At 41.0% G+C, this 20,488-nt stretch overlaps 1 protein-coding gene across 2 annotated transcripts in view; it reads left to right on the top strand.

Annotated features, from left to right (window-relative positions):
- Window positions 1-5,792: 5,792 nt before the first annotated feature.
- Window positions 5,793-20,488, top strand: part of FAM120B (family with sequence similarity 120 member B) — a 48,309-nt gene continuing 33,613 nt past the window's right edge. For both annotated transcript variants that reach the window (XM_086461029.1, XM_009948905.1), the window contains exons 1-3: window positions 5,793-6,812; window positions 10,052-10,232; window positions 15,922-16,017. In XM_086461029.1, coding sequence (XP_086317155.1) covers window positions 5,793-6,812; window positions 10,052-10,232; window positions 15,922-16,017 — 1,297 coding nt within the window. The remainder of the gene's footprint in view (window positions 6,813-10,051; window positions 10,233-15,921; window positions 16,018-20,488) is intronic.

The following is a 20,488-nucleotide window of genomic DNA, read 5'->3' as shown; positions in this document are numbered from 1 at the left end:
ATGCACACGGGATAAAAAAAAACCATGACAGCATTTCTCAGAAAAATGTTTTGCATTCTGGCTATGAGATTTCGCCGGATGGCTGGAAAGATTCCCTTCTGCTACCAACTTCAGCAGCAATATTCACTGCGTTCTCCAGTTCTTGTAGGGAAAGTGCCTCTTCTTTTTTCCCCGTGTTTTATTAATCATCATCTTAAGCCAGAACTCTAGAGTAGCTGCAAATTCCCACCTGTGACAGCCAGCACAGCGTGCTGCTGCCCTGCCCTGGCCTGCCTTCCCTGCGCGAAGGGCTTCTGCATGGCCTGCAGCCCCTGTGGCGGTGTGCACATCTTGTGCACTGTGCGGTGGCCGCAGCGCAAAACCTGCTGCTAATAAACTTCTTTTTTTCCTTGGTGGGGGGGAGCAGTTTGACTGTGTGTTTCCAGGGCTTTCCGAGCCACCTCCAATTTGCGGCGTTTTTCTTTTTGCATCTCTCCATGCGCAGGGAAGGCAGGGGGGGAGGAGGGAGAAGGAGGGGGCAGAAACTCCTATGCAGAAGGTGATTATGAGAAAGAGGATGGGTATGGATGGGGCGGGCCTGAGCTTTTGGAAATGCTCTCCCCTTTTCTGAGAGCATCTGCCCGGAGACGAACAGATGTGGGCACCTGCGGTGACAGGCCACATATGCTCCATCCTATTCACAGGCATTCAGACCCGGCTACAATGGCGAGCCTTTGTGCACGCGGAGTCACCAAATATATTAATCTGTGCTCCCCAGAGCACCGCTCTGTTTAATTTTTCACCGGCAATAACATCTGATCTAATCCTCCCATCGGCTCCCCCATGTCCCTCTCCCGCTCCCCACCCCCCACCCCGAAAAGATGTGAAGTTATTCAGGTCCCCACCTGTTGCCGGCAGGGTGGAAGCGGGTCGCGCTCCGGCACGCCTGCAGGCAGGCCCTCATCCCGGGTGCGCCCCGGGGAAACGGGAGCCCTCCCCCCTCTCCCCTGGGAATTGCCCAGCAAAGCCGAGCGAACTCGGTCGCCTCCGCGCTCCGGGCCGGGTCCTGCTGGAGCCGCCCGCCGGGCTGCCGTGGGCCGCTTTGTTCGCCCGAGGCCAGCGCCTCTCAGCAGGCCGCGCAGCCAAGGGGCGACATAAATCTCCGGTGTACGACCCGGGGGTTTTCAAGCAATCTCGGTGCGCGACGCTTTCATCTCCCCACGTTCCCCCACCCCGTCCCCGCTGGGTTTGTTCGGGGGCACAATGGCCCCTCCGGCCCCATTGTGGCCGTACAAAGCCGAGGGACACCAGGCCGCGGGCGGGGACAGCCGCGGTTCAAACCAGCCCGGGCCCCCCCTCGCCCCCCGCCGCTGTCATGCGAAGGGGCCTGCTGCAGCCGGCTGGCCCCGGCAGGGACGGCGCTACCAGCGGGCAGGGCGGGGGGCGGGCAGCGACGGGGACACGGACGGCGGCTGCCCCGTCCCCTCAGTCCCTGCCCGCCCCGGCCGCCGGGCGCATGCGCAGCCCCGCCCCCGGGGGAAGCGGAAGCGCAGGCTCGGGTCAGTGACGGGGTGCCGTTAGGAGGGGGCGAGCGGCCGTTTAACGGTCACGCTGCGCGGGGGCGGCGGGAAAAGGGGGAGCTGTCGTGGGGGCGAGTGAGCGGGGCCGCCGTTCTCGCTCGCAGCGTGGCCCGGGCGCCGCCAGGCGTCACGAGGGGAGGGACTTGGCCCTGCCGGGGCTGGACGCCGCGGCCCTCACACCTCGCCCGGTGCAGGCCTCGGCCCTTTCCTCGGCGGCGGGCAGGTGCCGCCGGCCCTTCGGCTGCCTGCGGCCTCCCACTCCCGTGCCGCTCGGTCAGGCTTCGGCCCCTCAGGGCAGAGCGGGGCTGCGGGCCCGTCTGTGGGCTGCAGCGCGTCAGGAGTCAAGGACTTTGCTCCTCGTCCCTTGTGCTGTGGGCCTCGACTAGAGGGCTCATGTGAGGGCTGGAGCGGTTATTGTGAGCATGTCTGCAAACAATACTCTGCAGTGCTGCGCGTTAGCGTGGGCATAATAAAATTTGTATTGTGGTAGTTGCTTGCTGACAAGTTTAGTGATACCGTCCGCTGTTGCAGGGGTCATCTTTCTGAGTTTTGGTGTCTATAAAACTGAGCGGGGAAACCGATTTTCATTTCAGTTTGTGGAGAAAACTTGTTTCCTTCCCCTTGCAGGTGCATACACTTGATAGTAGCACAGTTGAGATCCTATAGTAACTTGAGATCTCCATTTCACACAAGTAGTAACATTAGAAATAAGCATCCAGCATTAAACTATTCATCTGTTGCATAGAACATGCTTGTTGTCTATTCGTGGGAAACATTTTCATCCTGATTCTGCCAAGTTTATTGAGGTGCCTCTGATGAAAGTACTTCTCAAGTCAATAGATTTTACTTGTTCTCTTTTCTGCTACTGTGATGGATTAGAGACTGATTTCCTTAACATGGCTATTACTGTTTAGTAGTGAAACAGGATGGTTATCAGAATATAGAGCCATTTTTTATTATGCTTTCAGTGAATGTGTTTGATAGTAATATTAAAATGCTAGTAGTGGCCAAAATGCTTGTTTATGTGTTTGGGTGTGAACTTGCTGTTAATTAAGCTAAACTAGTACTGATAATGGAAATTTTTTTATTGTCTCTGTATCATGGACTTGCCTAAGTTATTAGGCAAGGACGGTGCTTCAAATACAGGTGGGAGGAGGTGGGAAAATGTTTCTATCATAGAATGGTTTGGGTTGGAAGGGACCTTAAAGATCACCCAGTTCCAACCCCCTGCCATGGGCAGGGACACTTTCCACCAGACCAGGTTGCTCAAAGCCCCATCCAACCTGGCCTTGGACACTGGCAGGGAGGGGGCAGCCACAGCTTCTCTGGGCAACCTGTGCCAGTGTCTCACCACCTTCACAGTGAAGAATTTCTTCCTAATAGCTAACTTAAGTTTCTCCTGTTTCAGTTTGAAACCGTTACCCCTCGTCCTGTCGCTACCCTCCCTGATACAGAGTCCCTCCCCACCTTTCCTGCAGGCCCCCTTTAAGCACTGAAAGGCCTCTGTAAGGTCTCCCCAGAGCCTTCTGTTCTCCAGGCTGAACACCTCAACTCTCTCAGCCTATCCCCATAGGGGAGGTGCTCCAGCCCCCTGATCATAGTCATGTCCCTCCTCTGGACTCACTCAAGCAGGTCCACATATTTCTTACACTGAATGCCCCAGAGGTGGACACAATACTCCAGTTGGGGTCTTGTGAAAGAGGAGAAGGGCAGAATCCCCTCCCTCAACCTGCTGGCCACACATCTTTTGATGCAGCCCAGGATGCAAGTTCCTTTCTGGGCTGAGAGTGCACACATCGCTGGCTCATATTCAGCTTTTCATCCAACAGCACCCTCAAATCCTTCTCCTCAGGGCTGCTCTCAATCCACTCATCCCCCAGCCTATATCTGTGCTTGGGATTGCCCTGACCCAGATGCAGGACCTTGCACTTGGACCTTGTTGAACTTCGTGAGGTTCGCACAAGCCCACCTCTCCAGCCTGTAAAGGTCCCTCTGGATGGCCTCCCTTCCCTCCAGTGTGTCGACCACACCGCACAGCTTGGTGTCATCGGCAAACTTGCTGGGGGTGCACTCAATCCTGTTCCAATCCCATTTACATTTATTACGGTACAGTACAGCTAGTAAGTTGTTTACCGCACTTCTTGCTCTAGGTGCATATCCACTGTGGACAGAATCTGTACTGAATCACAGGTGACACCTGCTTGGGCACGTGTTTTTGCAGAAGTAGGACCTGCCAATGCATACTGTGTCTGTGTGGTGACCTCAGATCATTTAGTCTGACCGCATGTGTTAGTGATTGAAAGATGACCTTCACACCCATTGCAAGGTCTCCCTGGCAAGTAATAAAAGCTGGTAACCTACCAGTGTTCAAACCATTTGCCATCAGAGGTGCAGCGTCCCTCAAAAAGCAGATGGGTAGAGTCTTAAGGGCACCCAGGTAATGCTGGAAGTAGCATCGTAGAGAGAGCCGTGCCCTACTTTGTATCCATGTGCAGCAACGAAGCAGATTCATACTCAGTAATTTCTGATTTTATAACAATGAGGTCTACTGTGTGCTCTCAGCTTGCTTTCTTATGTGTTTCATGTTGCATTATATAAGGAGGAAATGTTTTATGATGAGGGGGGTGAAACACTGGAACAGTTTGCCCATAAGTGGTAGAAGCCCCATCCCTGGAAACATTCAAGGTCAGGTTGGACGGGGCTCTGAGCAGCCTGATCTAGGGGGGTCGGACTAGGTGACCTTTAAAGGTTCCTTCCAAACCAAACCATTCTATGATTAAAGAGGATGGTATTCAAAAACTGTATCTGGATACATCTATTTATATCTAATACAGATAACTGTGTTAGATATTTAAACTCTGAGGACTCAGGAATACCTTTAAAAGCTGTCAGTTCACAATACTTTTGTGAATTCAACTTCCTTTTTTTCTTTTTTGTATACCATAAGCATGTATATTGTAATGTGACACTCCTGAGACAGTCTGTAATTGAAATGTCAGAAATCAGCAGTGTGAAAAACAGGAAAAATAGTACCCATTTAATTAAAGCATAGTGAATTTCTTCACTGTTCAGCTGGGAAGGGATTTGACTTTCAAGTAAAATCAAAACAGATTTTCTGAGAATAAAAAGGAAAACAAAGCTTGATGGACCTTGTTACTTCCATTTTTCGAGGTCCTTTAAAATAAAATGGTGCTGGGGTAGAGGAAATTGATGTAGTAGAGGAAAGAGCACATAGAATGTAGAAGCTGTGCCAAACTTCTTTGCACTGAGACTTCTAGAAATAAAAATGGAGGTCATCAATGGTTTTAATTTTGTCCCACAACTCACTGTCTATGCAACGTGTGAGTTGCTTCATTTGGCATGCTGTTAAGTTCTGCTGCAGAATTTGGAGACTCTCCTATCTGTTGCTATTTCCTAAACTGAAAATTACCTTGTTGTATTTTTAATTACTTAATTTCTAGCTAATGTTTGCATGTGTGTCTTTTAAAATAGATCTGTTCAAAATTGCTGTGCGTGTTAGGAATCCCATTTAATTTGATAACTTCACTATTAATGGTAGTCGGATTATGTCTTCAAATGACAGGATGGTAAAATGGGTTGAATTTCTGATTCAAAGTAGAACTGATACTACCAAAACTGTTGCAGAAGTAGTGTATTGCAACTGGTGCCATATTGGTGGACTGCTGTCTGGAAACTCAGATGACAACTGAGCCATTTGCACAATCAAGGTACACGACTGATTTCCAAAGTTACTCAGTATTTTTTCCACTGACTTCAGTTGAAGACGTTCATATACTTTTAGTGTGAAAACCAAGCCATTAATTCCTGTGTGGTACACTGTCAGCTAAGGTGTTGTAAAGCTTTTAATTATGTCTATACTCATTTTTGTAGCAAAGCATACTTTTCTATATTTTATGCTGTTAATGTGAAATTTTTTAAGTCATATTTATGAAAACCTTTGGACATTTACAGTTTTTACTGATAGAAAAAGCAGAACTGGAAAGAGAAGTGAATAGGCACTTATGTCTGGTTTGTTGATGGGAAGAAAGCTGGTTCAAACTGTTTAAAGGCCAGGACAGCACAACAAGCTATCAGCAAAAGTGGAAAAATAACAGTTCCGTTTCCAAGCTGCACTTTTTTTGATTGCAGAATCTCATTACGTTTCTCAGTGTTGCACTTTAGAATGTTTTTATTTTTCTTCTTTCAGACTGCTGTGAATTTCGGAGATCGGCCATGGGCATTAAAGGTTTGCAGGGATTTGTGGCAAGTGTTTGCCCTGATGCGTGCAGAATGGTAGATCTGAGAGAGATGGCAGAAAAACATCGCATCGATCATCCTGATTTCCCGCCTGTTATTGTAGTAGATGCCATGAGTTGTGTTAGATACTGGTACACACCAGCATCCTGGGTGTGCGGTGGCCAGTGGCGGGAGTACCTTGCCAGTTTAGAGGATTTTATTAAAGCTTTTACGGCAGCTGGTATCAAGCTGGTGTTTTACTTTGACGGGGTGGTAGAAGAGAAAAAGAGAGATGAGTGGATCAAGCGGAGGTTGCGGAATAACAAGGAAATAGCCAGAATATTTCAGTTTATCAAGACTCACAGGAAACAACCAGGGAGAGAAATGTTTGTTCTTCCTTCAGCTTTGCCTACTTTTACACGTTTTGCCCTGAAGTCGCTTGGTCAAAAAACAGTGTGCACATTGCAAGAGGCAGACTTTGAGGTAGCTGCATATGGTTTGCAACATAACTGCATAGGAATTCTCGGGCAAGATAGTGACTACCTCATCTACAACACGTGCCCCTACTTTTCCATTGAGAAGCTCCGTTTGGACAGACTGGTCACTATTATGTACTCTCGAGAAGATCTTTGCCGTGCGTTGGGTCTTAGTTTGACCCACCTCCCTCTTTATGCTTGCTTGCTTGGCAATGATGTTGTTCCAGAAAGCTTGTTGGAAGGCTTTTGGCGTAAATGTTTAGTCACCAGTCCCCACAAGAATAACAGCTACAACAGAAGAACAAGCGTACTTCTAGCTGTAGCAGATTACATCTCAAAAGTTCCATGCTCGTACAGTAGCCTGAAACACTTGGAAGAGATGCTACCTTTGGGATCAGACAAGACATTACTTCACAGAGGAGTGGAGTCCTATCTTTTGCCCGGGCAGTGGTCTCCATGGATTCCTCCCAACATAACAAATTGCCAAGTGTTCTCCCTTCAACAACAAACAGCCATGTGTCAAGATAAAGAAATCTTTCAGGTACCTTGTTTTTTAAAGCTTAACAGTCACTTTATTGCCATGACTACTTAGTGAAAGTTGGTAAGGAGTACCCTGAACGTACTGATTTAAATTTGCTTGAGCAAAATCTTTCACCTGTGAAGTATAGCCATGGTTAGGACTATTACATGTGTCGTGATGAGGGCAGATGCAGCACATTTAATTAAAAGTGGTTCCTCGCTTTTTGAAGGAGGATGCCAAATAATGGGGAATAGCTCCTTATGGGCCTATAGCTGGGCGTAGAGGTGTGCTTCCTCCCATGTAACTGCACGATGTAATGACTTGCTTTTTGTTTTGAGAAACCACAGGTCAGCTACATCTGGTTAGTGGTCTGCTTGGCTGTGCCTGGCACGTGCAATCAAGTACCAAAGGGAGCTGTGCTAAGAATGCACAGTTGAAATTGCTCTTGTGGAGATGAGGAAACTTTCTATAAATCTGTATTTTGTGATTTTTGGGTCAGGTTAATCATCCTTCAGATTGATTGTCCCTGAATGAACCAAGGGCACTTCGAGTGGCTTGTTAATCCCTAAAGGGCAAGTTGATCCCTAAACTAGCAAGTTTCACTTACGGCTTCCCACATGGGCAGGGATGCGCTGGTATTGTGTGAGACAGTACATCGGATTGGGTCACTCTGAGAGGCTGGATACCTTAGCTACAGCAGCCTACCTGACTAATAGAAACTGAACTACCTTGCATCAGAGTTTATGCAATAGTAGTAAGTCTGGAGTACAATTCTGTAAATTCATGGCACTTAAGATAACATATAGACATTTAATGAAAAAAAAAAGTCTAGACGAAGTAGAGTATTTTAGACCCTATAGTAGCCATCTGTGACTCCCTATTTTGTTAGGTACCTATAGACTTCAGAGAGACTTTTTTTGTCTGTTTCTTACTTATCTTGAGCATTTTCTTTAAAACTGTTTTTCTCTTTCCTCATATTACTCTAAAGTAATCCTATAATTTACATTTTCCTTTTCTAAAAAGACTCTAAAACATCTAAAAACTGCATTGTAACTTATGCAATGCTTATTCCAGCTAAACAGCAGATATATTTGAGTTTTTTTTATTAACCACACATAGATATGATACATGTCACTTTTGACTGTAGTAGTTAAATAGAAGACATTATTTAAAAACCCCAACAACCCTACATCCTAATAAAGTGTTGAAAAATGCTGTTTGTGCTTGAAGTGCAAGGAAAAATTAGCCAGAATGTAATTATTTAGGTTGGATTAATGTCAGGACAATAGTGGTAATATCCTTGGTCCTTAAGAGAATGTACCATGCGGTCTTTATGACAAGTGGTCATTATTTCTTGGCTTGATCTTTCATTTGAAGGGTTGCAGTTCTCTAGCGTCATGGTGAGCCACTGCTGTAATAAAATAACAATGTTTAGAAACTCCATTGAGGAATGCCTAACTCTTACTGCCTATGTTAAGCCAGTCACTGGGCCAAGGAAATTACAGTTAAGGTTGTAGGCATGTTAACTTGTCTTTTGCTTTTGTTACAGGTGTTTAAAGATTAGTATATGTAATGTGTGTGCTTTGCTTCGTATTTTGAAACACATATGTAGTTCTGCTTACCTTGCACATAATCTGAACTGCATGTAAATGACATACAGAGCTCAGTTCAAACTTTGAGGACATAGCCTCATGTTGCTGTTTCTCTCAGAAAAGAAGGGCGTAACTTTCTAGCTGACTGTAGGTGTAAATCAGAAATGCTTTTCAAGATACAACATTGAATACAGCAATACTTGTGAAATCAGCTTGTATCTTTTTCAGTGCACAAGGATGTGTAAATTATTGGCAAATAGCAAGAAACTAGTGCTTTCAAATGTTCTCATATCTATGACAGTGTGTTGTATGAAATAGTTCAAGGCTTCATTCAAATAATGCTTAGAAATGCTTAATTATTTGTTTTCGTTTTATACAAAAGTAGATTTAGGGGATTACATTGTTTACATGTATTAGGAATACTGAAGTATTTCTTCCAGGGCAACCGTTAATTTATTGCTGTAAGAAAATGCTCTGTTGATTGGCATTGGACGCAGAAGCCTATCATTGATTTTATGCTTATGTGAGAATTTCTTCTGAAAGTATGACATTTCAGTAGAATTAGTTTTAATCAGTAGTGGCCCAGTGGTTGACTGCAGCTTTGACCTCCTGACTTCGCAGGTTTGCAGATACCAGAATTCTGCAGAAAAGGTGAATTTGGCTCTGACCAGTGGTCTGCCAATTCCCAGTGAAAGAGGCTGAGATCACTGCGTAGATGGCACAACCCAAATAATATAGATAGCATGACACATACAGGGAAAGCGGAGCAGAGAAACTTCGGTGCCTGTTCACCATACAGCATGGGTCCTGGAGAATTTTTTTAGTGGCACCCCATGGAAATAATTGGCTCTGCTCAGCTGTTGAACACCCCCATAGTTTTGGTCTGAGGTTGTGAAGTAGAAAGTCTGTCTGGCTCTGCACTTGGCCATTCCAGGTTACAAGTCTTGCTGGTTGAAATTCTGTGCTGCCTGAGAGCAGGTTTGTTGCTTCTGCATCTAAGCTCCTCCAGACCAGCGGTCACTGTTGGTACTGAGGCTGCTTGTAGCCAGCTGCTGTAGCCAGAGGTATCTGCACTTTTTTTGCTTTTCAGCAACGTCCTGCAGACCTGGTTTTCCTCACTAGTGTAGATTGTATTTCTTTCTTGGGGAAGAGCTATTGCAAAGTAAAAGTGTGGTGAAGTTAAGTATTCTAATTTCACCACAGTGTAAACTACACAAAGTTAGCTCAGGAAACAAATGGAGCTGTCTTACATAGTTCATCTTGCAATAAAATTAAAAGTTTGGGTTTTGTCGTGCCTTCGTTCACTATTTAAAGAGGGAAGATACATTTTCAGGTGACTAAAGGAGGGCAGCTCATTTTTCTGTGTCTGAATTCAGAATTCATTTTAAGAAGAATTACTCTCTAAAAACCTGTCATTAGAAGCCCCAAGTTTTAAGAATTCAAGGAGGGGCTAAGAAAGGCAATGATAGGTTTCCTGGGAATTCCTGTCCACAAAAAGATAAATGTCTGAAGATATACTATATTGGTATTATTTGAAAAAGCACTTGTTGCTTCCCTGGCTGTTCCCTCCATTTCTACTTATAAAGAAAGTGCTGTTTCCTTAAACAGTACTTTTTGATCCTTCTTAAATTTTGGAAATAATGCCTTTTTCCTTCTTTGAACAAACAGTTAGCTAAAGAACAGCATATCCAATCTGAAAATTACACAATCTTCAATATCCTGAGTAATGGAGAGATTGAGTGCAGCAACTCTTTGGAAGATGAATGTGATACAGAGATACCTGGACAGGCACTTATCTACCGCCCTGCTCGTCAGCATATTTATTCTGTCTTGTTGGAATCTAGAAAAGGTAAGGATTAAACTGTTTACACCATTATTCAAGTATACTTTCAATTTTGAAATAAGAAATCTTGAATTTGTTGTTTCAGTGTCTGCATCAGCATGGCATTTAGGATAAAAGCTGTGGGCAGCTGAAGTGTACTTCTTAAGTAATCAAGAGAAAAATGTGACAATGAAATTGCAGTTTTTCCACATGCTGTTCAATTTCAGTGCCTTTAAAGAGGTTTTTAAAAATTGGGGTTTTTTTCTTTGTTAAATGGTAAGTTGTGAAAGTTTTTAATCATCAAAAGATTGAGCAAAACAATGACATTTAGAAGATTTTAAAAGTTTGAGAGGTTATGAAACCTAACGTTGCTTTGATAAGCGTAGTTCCTGATGAATTAGTGAGTTGTAATACACTTCTGCAAAACAGTAATGCACTGTTACGGTTTTATCTTCTGTTGATTTTAAGTCTCAATTTTAAGAACAGCAGATAGTCAAATATAGTTACTGTAGTAATACAAATGCAAATAGTCATGCCAGTGATTATTAGCTTTTTCATCAAAGTGCAAGAAAATAAGACTTCTTTATCCAGTGGTATAAACAGATTCTGTAGCAGCTATATATATATGTGCTTCTGTTCTCCTGCTTTAAGAGAGACAATTCTTTATTCACATCCTTGGATAAATTTTATGTTCTTAAGACTTACATTAGTTAAATGTTATCTTTACAGTGTCTTTTGGGCAGTGAGTTGAAAATTAAAAATGTACTGAACTTCTGTTCTTCTTAACATGTTGATTTCTCTTTGGTAATCATTTTACATTTTATTGGTGGAAGTGCACTGCCAGCAAACCTGATGTTCAAACTATGTGCTTAGAAAGGCACAGGATGGTGATTAAGTACCTGACTTCCTTCAGCAACTAGAGGTTGAAGTTGTGCCATAACAGGAAAAAAAAATAGGAAAAACTGAATCACAGTTTACATAGTCATTTGGAGAGAGTAACAAAAATCTCAGCAGTAATCATGCACATCTGTCATTTTTAATTTTTCAGCCTGCTGCCTCTAAATTTTGTAGACAATTATAACTTGGTTGGGTTTTGTTTATTCCTCTAAGCAGCAGGATATTCATTCGTGTTTTCAGAAACACCCAGACCAAAACTTCTAATTAACAGTTGCTGCTGTGAGATGGCAGGGTAGTAGGCAGATTTGCATTTGTGTTATAGTGTTTGTAGTACTCAGATGAAGAAGATTTGAGTAGAAACACAGAAACGTTAATTTAGAATCTTACTGAAAATGAAATTTGAATATGAAAAGAGGTCTTTTGAGAATAAAATCACAGATAATGTGTTATTTGTTCTCAGTTCATGCTTCAAATTCCAGAGATAATTTTCTAAAGTAAATTATAGTACACCCTCAATCCTTAACCCTTCCAGAAAGGTAGGTAGAGTGTGTCTGCATGGGCACCCTATTAAATCTGTATTTTTAGTGCATGTATCTACCTCTAACTGCTTTAACTATGTCACTTCCTAGTTGTTCGTGGGTTGTTTTTTTCTTCCAGTGTATAGTTGCTTATAAATCAAGAGTGTAGATCATTAATCAGAGTCTGTATGGGAATTCATAAGTAAATGTAAGCATAACTTTTTATGAATTTTCTGCTAGACCTACAAGGAAGTTTTGTTCTTCACAAAGTAAGTAGAATCCTTTGCCAGTTTCCTTCAGATGAGGTTGGGTTGACTATTTTTTTTGTAATTCAGTGAGGGGTAGGATGGGAAGAAGCAACCTACAGTGTATATAGGTTGTAGTATAATGTAGAATTACTTTAGATTAGCATTAAAAAGGAGCTTATTGGAAGGAGTCAACCAATTAAATTACTCCATGTGGAGTCTGCTGCCACTGTGATACAGTTGCTGATGTAGCTCATTTGAAGCTAACTTGGCTAAGTCTACACAATGTTCCAGTTTGCAGCGGAGATCTATGTGTTAGTGATCCTCTTTTTTGAGATCCCTCAATTACAAGGTTCCTGTGTTGGAAACTGACCTCTTTGCAGTTTGCAAGTCTGCTTATTTTCTGTTAAATAGGGATAGCAAAGCAGGCAACATTTAGTAAAAGCAGCGGTTACAGTTTTAGTAAGAACAGGTTAAAAATAATGTAAACTGTTTCCTCTACCCTGAGATAAGAAACTGTTCGTTTTGAATGTCTAGGCTGAGATTTCCAAGGGTGCCTAAGAGACCCAAGAGTCCATAAGAGCTGGATTGTCATATCCTTTGAAATTACCCGCCTAGACCATGCCACTTTGCCTGAAGCCATAGTGTGATAAGTGTTGGGTTTTTTTTCTGTCAGTGCCAGTTTAAGTAATTTTCTTGCATGGCCACCCATTCAACCTCTGTGCAACCTCTCAGTTGTGCTGGTGCAGCTGTTTGTGCAGCTGCATGGTGGCCTAGTTTGAGAAACTGAAAATAGCTCCTCTCTCTCTTCTGTCCTTTCTTGCAGTCAGGTAGCTAACCTGGTTCTGTTTCCCCATCTGACTCTTTGTGTGTAGCCACAAACAGCTGTGACGAAACAGCCCGAGGGAATGTCAGGGAGTGGGAATGAGCAGATCAGGGTTGCCTGTAAAAGATAACAGTGGTGCTGAAAGGATTTCTCATGTAGCTATGCCTTTGGTATAGTTTGGTATGTGGTAAGCATGTGCATACCTTTCCTCACGGAAATATTGCTAGAATCACAGCCTTATTTTTGACCCTACGAAAATAAATAGGTGGTTGATGGTGATCCTGATAACATGGCATTTGTTGCCTGCATATTTTAAAAGTATCTTTATAATTAATTGAGCTATTTCTGATCATTATGTGGAATATTGCGTGTAGTGATATATAAATTGTCAACTTTCAGCATCTTTCCTAGACAAACAGTACTACTGGAAAAATTCAAGAAGGAGAGGAAAATAAGAATAAATAATACACCTTGATAGGCCAGCCAAGCTCTTTTGTGTGTGAAGAGTTCAGAACAAAGCTGGCAGGTTTTGGCACTACCGCGGTCCATGGAAATACCTCAACCTGCGTGACTGTTGACAATTAGGAGGTTATGTAATGGAGCCTAAGCCTGTGGCCAGCTCCTGGAAGTCGTGGCATCACTCCCAGTTCTAACATTAGCAGGCCAGACTGACCCTCACTTTTGACACTGTCAAAAACAGTCTGTTAGAATTTTTGCCAGTTATCACCAGCGACCACTCAGGAGGGCTGGCATTGCTGCAGGTGTAGAGGAGCACACATAACAGCATTTCCAACTGTCTTGTGTTTTGGACATAGTTGTAATTTTCCTTAGGCTGCCCAAGCAGTGCTTCCACAGGTCATTCGGGATCTATTTAAACAAAGAAACTGCTATTTTTTGAATTTCAGTGGTGGGGAAAAGAACTTTGAAAAATTACTGGTTTTTTTCCCCGAGATATTTCCATGCAGGGAGGGTTGGCATTTAGTAATCCTGTCTCCATTTTGTTCTTGGTATGTTAATGTGCTGTCAGTTTGCAGGACCTTGCTTTCAGCTATATTTATTTGGCTATTTATGTAAACAGTAATATACTTTTGTTACTAATGGACTATAATAATGAAAAGCACTCAGCTGATGTGGTGCTACATCCTGTACCAACATTCACATACGGTAAAAGAACAAAAATAGGGGTCTCCTATTTCTCTTTTTATTGTGCTTGAGCTCAATGTAAAAATAATATTTCACTGGCATTTGGAATTGAGAGGCATTTTGATAAGTTGTTCTGTGAGTTGTGGAACTCATAAAGAGTGGCTCTCTCCACGAGCTTCCCCTCAGCAAAGCTTTTATATTTCCATACTTCTTCCTAGCATCCTCTTAACTTCTCCCCATGTCCTTGGCAACTCCCTCCTGCAATATATGGTGTTCTGAAGTATGTTCCCTATTGCCTCCTGCTACCTTTTTCTTCAGCTCTGGCTCTTCCATAGCTACTTATTTATTGATTTGCCATCTAGTGCATTCGGATGCAACAGGTAACTTTCCCACCTTTCTTTCACCTGATGCCCTAATAGGATCCCTCTGCCAGCTGAATCACCGGTTTCACAAAATGTTTAGGAATTGAATACACTAATATCTTCTCCTCCATCAGATTTAGTTGAAACAGAGCACTGTAGCCATGAATTAATTATAAGACAGATGTCCTAATTGTATTAGGCTTGCTTTCTTAAGAAGCCAGGCTAAAATTTGAGAGGCTGAGTGAGCTGAATAGAGTGAATAAAGCAGGGTAATTTACATAATAAGTCTTAAAACAGAATGCTAAAACATCAGAATGTTTCTGAAAGTGACTTTGGGATGCTAAATTGGAGGGGTTTGTTCATGAAATAGCATTATCATAGGCAATGATATGTAATCAAGATGTGAGACTATTCAGCTACTGGAATGTGCAATTTAAGGCTTTTTTGTTTCCCCAGTGCAGGCATTTTTCATTTTATTCTTAAAGTCATCAGTTTTTGAACAGTGAAGCGTGTCAAGCCGGGTGTTGCTTATAGTCCAGCAGTTGGTTCTTCAGCCTCTCACCTTTACTGGGAGTTTGTGCTGCAGGTCCATGGGTAAGGAAGGAAGGAAGAAGAAGCAGGGCTTAAAGCAGATCTTGTCATATTCTTTTCCCCCTCTCTTATCATAGAATCATAGAATCATAGAATCATATCATAGAATAGTTTGGGCTGGAAGGAACCTTTAAAGGTCATCTAGTCCAACCACCCTGCAGTGAGCAGGGGCATTTAGGGTGCTATGACATGGTCACCATGAGCAAAATCTGGACAGAATGCAGAAGAACCGTTTATAACAACGATAATGATTCTAGCTTTTTTAATGACGACTTGCATTGGAATGATTATGAGCTAACTATTAGAAATTGAGTAGCCTGCCTTTCAAAAATTCTAAAATGCTGGAGTTTTTTCTGAGGGTATTTTCATTTGTTGTTTTTTTTGTTTGGTTGGTTTTTTTTAAAAGCATCGAGTAGTTATATGCACGACTCAAGTAGTGAAATTTTTAATTGAAGAGGCTCCTACTCTTTACTGGGAGATGGGGTAGAGTTGGGGTTAGAGGGTAGGAAGCCACTTGAGCTATTATGCATAAACAGTCCCTTTATACTAGATAAAAGGTCTGGAACAATGGGCTGTAAAAGCTCTGCATCTGATGGTGGGATGACTCCATTGCTGTCAGCTTTCAAATAGCCATCAAGGCCTCCTTGTAAAGATTTTGTCTCAAACCCTGACACAGGAAATGTCAGGGCAAGTTGGGAGGAGAATCATATTAAGGACTGCCTGCATCTGTGGTAGTGTGACAGCTCTGAGAGACTGAGGTAGCTCATGTAGGTCCCTAAGCTATGCCAGATACCTCCACAGCTTTCTGAACTGCCTTGGAATGGGAAGGCCTAAAATCAGCTGAAAGCTGTTTTCGAATGCTTTCCACAGACTCTTGTACTTACATTTTTGCCTGCAGTTTCCAACACCAAACTTAGGTTTATAGTGCATGATTCAAACGCTCTTCATTTGTTCTGACGATTTGTCATAAAAATACTAAAACTAATTTTTCTTGGTTTGTTTTTAAAGAGCTGAGCAAACAAGTCATTATGAAGTGCCTTCTATTGCTTTAGAATTCTGATCACAACTGCTTCCACGTTTACACTAGTGTCAATGCTTGTGTTTGACTTACCAATCCAGTTTTGTCTTTTTTAGGTGGAGCCTATCCTTTGGTAAAAGAGTGGTTTGTCTATTTTGGAAATCCTCTCCGGCAGCCGGAGCTGATAGAACCTGTACAACCTTCTATTCCAGGTAGAATAAAGTCGTGTTTAAATCTGAACTGAAATAATGACATCACTAAGGTTAGGCAATCCATCATCTCATGTTTGATATGGAATCTAAAACGACTGTGGAGAACAAGGAGCTAAAGTAGAAGTGCTGCATGCCTGTAATTGCTTTTAATTACCCTGTATAATCATAATAGGTTTCAGCTTTGAGCTACATGTTATTACTATGTCTTGTTAAACCCAGTGCTAATTCAAACATCAGTTCTAAAATGTAAACAGTTTCTTAGGGGTTTTAAATGGTGCTCCGAGGCCAGGACAAGTGGTGTGTAGGGCCATATTAAAATTCTTCTGTTAAGCTGTTTGAGAGAATGTGTTAACGAGACTGGTGGAGAATATAAAAAAGCACTTTTTAGGTTGCCTGTGACAACCCATAAAAAGAATCCAGCTTTCAATAAAAAAAAAAATTAGGCTATCTGTTTCCGTGAAGCTGTTTCTTCTGTCTTAAGCATCAAGTGTTTTGTGTGTTCTTTTCTTCTTTCCTTTGGTAAAGGACACATGAACACTCTTGGTGAAATTAATGTTATGATGGATGTCTTACATTGATGAGGAAGTATCATACACTTTAGTGAAAAGGTTGGGCACTGTATATGTCACTCATCTCTTTATCACTAGGTTATATCATGCAATACAAGTTTAGGATAGGAAGTAGACAGTCCTGTATCAATTTTCTTATTTCAGAGGGAAGACTGTTCTAATTGTTCATTCGTGCATGCTGTTGTAGTGGTAACCCCTCTATCTTTACTCTCACAGCTTTCTCTGGCTAATCTGCTGTCATGTGGATCAGGAGCTCAGAGGTTTTTTTAGTCTCATATGAAATAAGTTAGTTCTATTGATATACAATACCGTTGATACCTGTTGTTAAGGAAAATTTACTCAACTCTTCGAGAGTAATTACCAGCACTGCTTCCCTCAGTACCCAGAGCTTTCTGTAGCAGTCCTTGTTTGGATCTGGTCTAAATTCAGATGCAGAAATTGTTGAACTGCACGCACTTTTTTTTGTTTGTTTGGCTGTTTAGGGATTGCTTTAGAACCTACTTGTTTCTAATTTTCTAGGGTTATAGTTAATTTTATTTTAAGGTATTCTAAGAACAAACATTTATCTTCCTGTTTGAAACTTATATATTTAATGAGAGTCTTCAAATTCAAGGATGAGGTAAAAACAGTTGCTCTTTAGATAACAGCTTTTTCAAAATCCTTTGGAAAGAAATGAGTTATATAAACAAAGTATAAACAAAGTTTCATTTGATACACAATAGTTTCACTGTCCGATACCCCGATACAATATTAGGAGAGTGATTATCTAATTGACTTGATGATAGCATGAAATGGCTGTGAAATTTTCCAGATGGATATGAATATGCAGGGTAGATATTTATGGGGCTGTCCTGTACCACTTTTTTATTTCAGCATACAATGATCTGGGAACATGCATTTGTAAAACAGGCAAACAAAACTCAATAAAGTACATATATATGTATATATATGTAGTTACATTTCAGTTTGCATGGCAAATATACTGTATTTATTGTTGTGAAATTTCCCTTCCCAGGTAGTATAGTACCTTCCTCCCTTTCTGGAGAGGAATCCACTTAATCTCATGTACTCTGATTCTACTGCTCTGCAAACATGCTACACATAGAATCCACCTTCTTGTTGACAATAAACGGGATTTAAAATCACTGTGTTTGTTTGTTTATAGCAATAACATAAGATGAGTTTATAAAAACAGCATCTTCTCAGCCGTAATCTTTACTAACTCAGTACTGAAAGGCTGTTCAAGCAGACTATTAAAAAAGGGGAGGAGGACTTCTAGTGTTTATTTTTAGTGCTCTGTTGTCATTCCTTCAGCGAACAAATATTTTTCTAAAATTTTTGCAGTCCATATTTGTATGCCTTACATTCGCTCATGCATCTTTTATTTTCCACAGCATGGCTTTCTAATTCACCAAATAAGGTTCTCAACAGCGCATCACATTTTTCAGACAGGGATCATATTTAGAGCTAAATTTAAAGAAGTTGTTATAGGAAGTTAGAATTCAAAGCTGTCAGTCAAGATCTGGTTACTCAAAAAGAGAAAAACCTTAACAGACCCTATTTGAAAAATCACAGGTGCAATTAATCTGGGAAGGTTCTTTGTTTTATGTTTTTTGGAAAATCATCACAACTACTTTAGAAGTGTACTGAGAATGTATGCGAAATACTGACTGTTGAGTTTGATTTAGATAAAAAAGTCTGAAGAAAGAATATTTGATATGAACTTTAAACTCTAGTGCGTGTAACCATAAATACTTTAAATTTCGCATTGATCTTGGAAAAAAAAATGTAGAATTCCCACTGATTCTGTGTGTGTGTATAAAACAACAGAACTGTCTTACATCTGAAAAGCTTGCAGGTGATAGATTGAATGTTAGATTATTTTTTTTTAAAATACCGAATCCTAAAGGCTTTAAGGTGATAGCTTCAAATATATTTAAAATACAGTGTGTATTATGTTTATGTATTTTTCTTGAGAGGCAGTCTTCTGAATTAGCATCTGTGCTTGCTTGCATTCTCATGCCTCTCCTTCTTCCTTCTGGAATGTTTCCTTTCAGTTGAATGAATGTGATCATGATGTTTCCCACACATTGACAGAGCAGCACTTAAATTGATAAAAAATGTCTCCGAGAAATGAATTTTGTTAGAATATCTGTGATCCAAGAAAATACTGTTTAACATCCGTATCTTGTGAACATAGAGGATCTATTTGATGTGTGTGCAGTTTGTATGGAGCAGAGGAAGTTCTAAAGTCTTCACTGGAAATGTACGGATTCTGCTTTTCATTTTATTTCTGAAAATATGTAGGATATTGTAGCTTCATACAACAGGAATTTGGATGTACTTTCAGTGTTCTAATCATTGCATCTTACAGGCGCATGTCATGAATACGCTTATGTTCAAAATGCTGTCTCTGGAGTGCTTCTTTAATGGTCAGATTTAATTGGCGTTTGGGTGTATGGCATATTTAAAATTGGCCACAGTTGTTGACAAGTTAATATTGAGTGTTCCTAGCAAGGATATTTTCATAAACTTATTTTTATTGCTCAGTATTTACATGAGCTTGGAAAACAATGAAGTATTAAAGTTCTGTTACTGGTGTTATAAAATGAAATTTCAATAGTCTTTACTTCAAATATACATGAAGAGTTAATATTATACATTTATATCTATATACACAGTGATGACATGTTTTAAGTTGGTATGAGTGTGAGGATCACCTTTGTATAAGCCTTGAGTTCAACAATATTAATAGTGTTAATTACATGCATTGCGTATTCATAAATCGGTTATTGAAGTTCAAACAATTGAAATAAATATTTATGTATTCCTTTGAAGTGCTGTTGTTTATTGTGTTGCTTTCTGTATGACAATGTCTTTAAATGTGTGAGTGAAAAGGAAAAGGAAAAAAATAATTCAATCGATGCCTTTTCTCTTAACTTGTTGGTTGTCCATTTTTGTATTTGGGCAAGTAGTACCTCTTGACCTCCATGGAGGTCTTTGTGCTGCTCTTCTTCTTGGAGTTCCCAAGGACAAGAGTTTACATAGTCCTGAATATGGTTTTCACAGTTTTGTGTATGTTGAGAATGACCGTAAGCATATGCATTGTTTGAGTATCTCTCTGTAATTCATACAAACTTGTGGTTCCTTTGACCCCAGTAGGACAAACAATTTTCTCCTAACTAATCTGTATAGTAAAGATATATCAATTATATCTAAGTATGTTTTGTTCTGTTTCCCTTTTGTTACTAGTTTTGGGGGTTTTTTAAGGTTATTTTAGTAAACATTTAGATGTGTTCAAAAAGTAAAATATTTCTGCTCCCTATCCCAAGTGAATTTCTCTCAGGAATGTGTTCTAATTGCTGTGAAGTATGTAGTGAGGCTATAACTAGAGCAGTTTTGGGGATCTACTGTGTATGAATCTTAGGTCTGTTGTTGACTGTGTGCATGATGGGAGAGTCACTAAACTTCAGTGTATTTGTTTCATTGTTTTACTTATCTTTCATTTAAGGGTTGATATAATGGATTGCTCTTGGGTATTACATAGAATTTAATTACTTGTAGAAGAGATCCTTTCAGAAAAATAACACTTTTAGTTGATATATTCCAAAAGGAGATAGCGTCAAGTTTTCTTTCCCAGAGTAGATAACTCGTAATTCATCAGTACCTCTTTTTCCCAGGCGCAAGTAGATGTTTCTGAAAGTGTAAGAAACTGTTTATGGAAGAGATGTCTTGAATTTTTTGGTGAGCTCTCTCAATATAGATATGCAATTTTGATTATTGATGTAGTTCATGGTTTTACTCTGAAGAAAGACGGGTTTCTATTATTAGGTATACCCCTGGATGCAATTAATTTTAAAAATAACTGTATAGATGGAAAGAGTGATTTAACTGATTCTTGC

This window comes from Leptosomus discolor, chromosome 2 (assembly GCF_034619465.1).
Source record: "Leptosomus discolor isolate bLepDis1 chromosome 2, bLepDis1.hap2, whole genome shotgun sequence".
In the NCBI taxonomy this organism is placed as follows: Eukaryota; Metazoa; Chordata; class Aves; order Leptosomiformes; family Leptosomidae; genus Leptosomus; species Leptosomus discolor.
The sequence above is the reverse complement of the archived record's forward strand: the minus strand, read 5'-3'. Positions and strand labels throughout refer to the sequence as shown.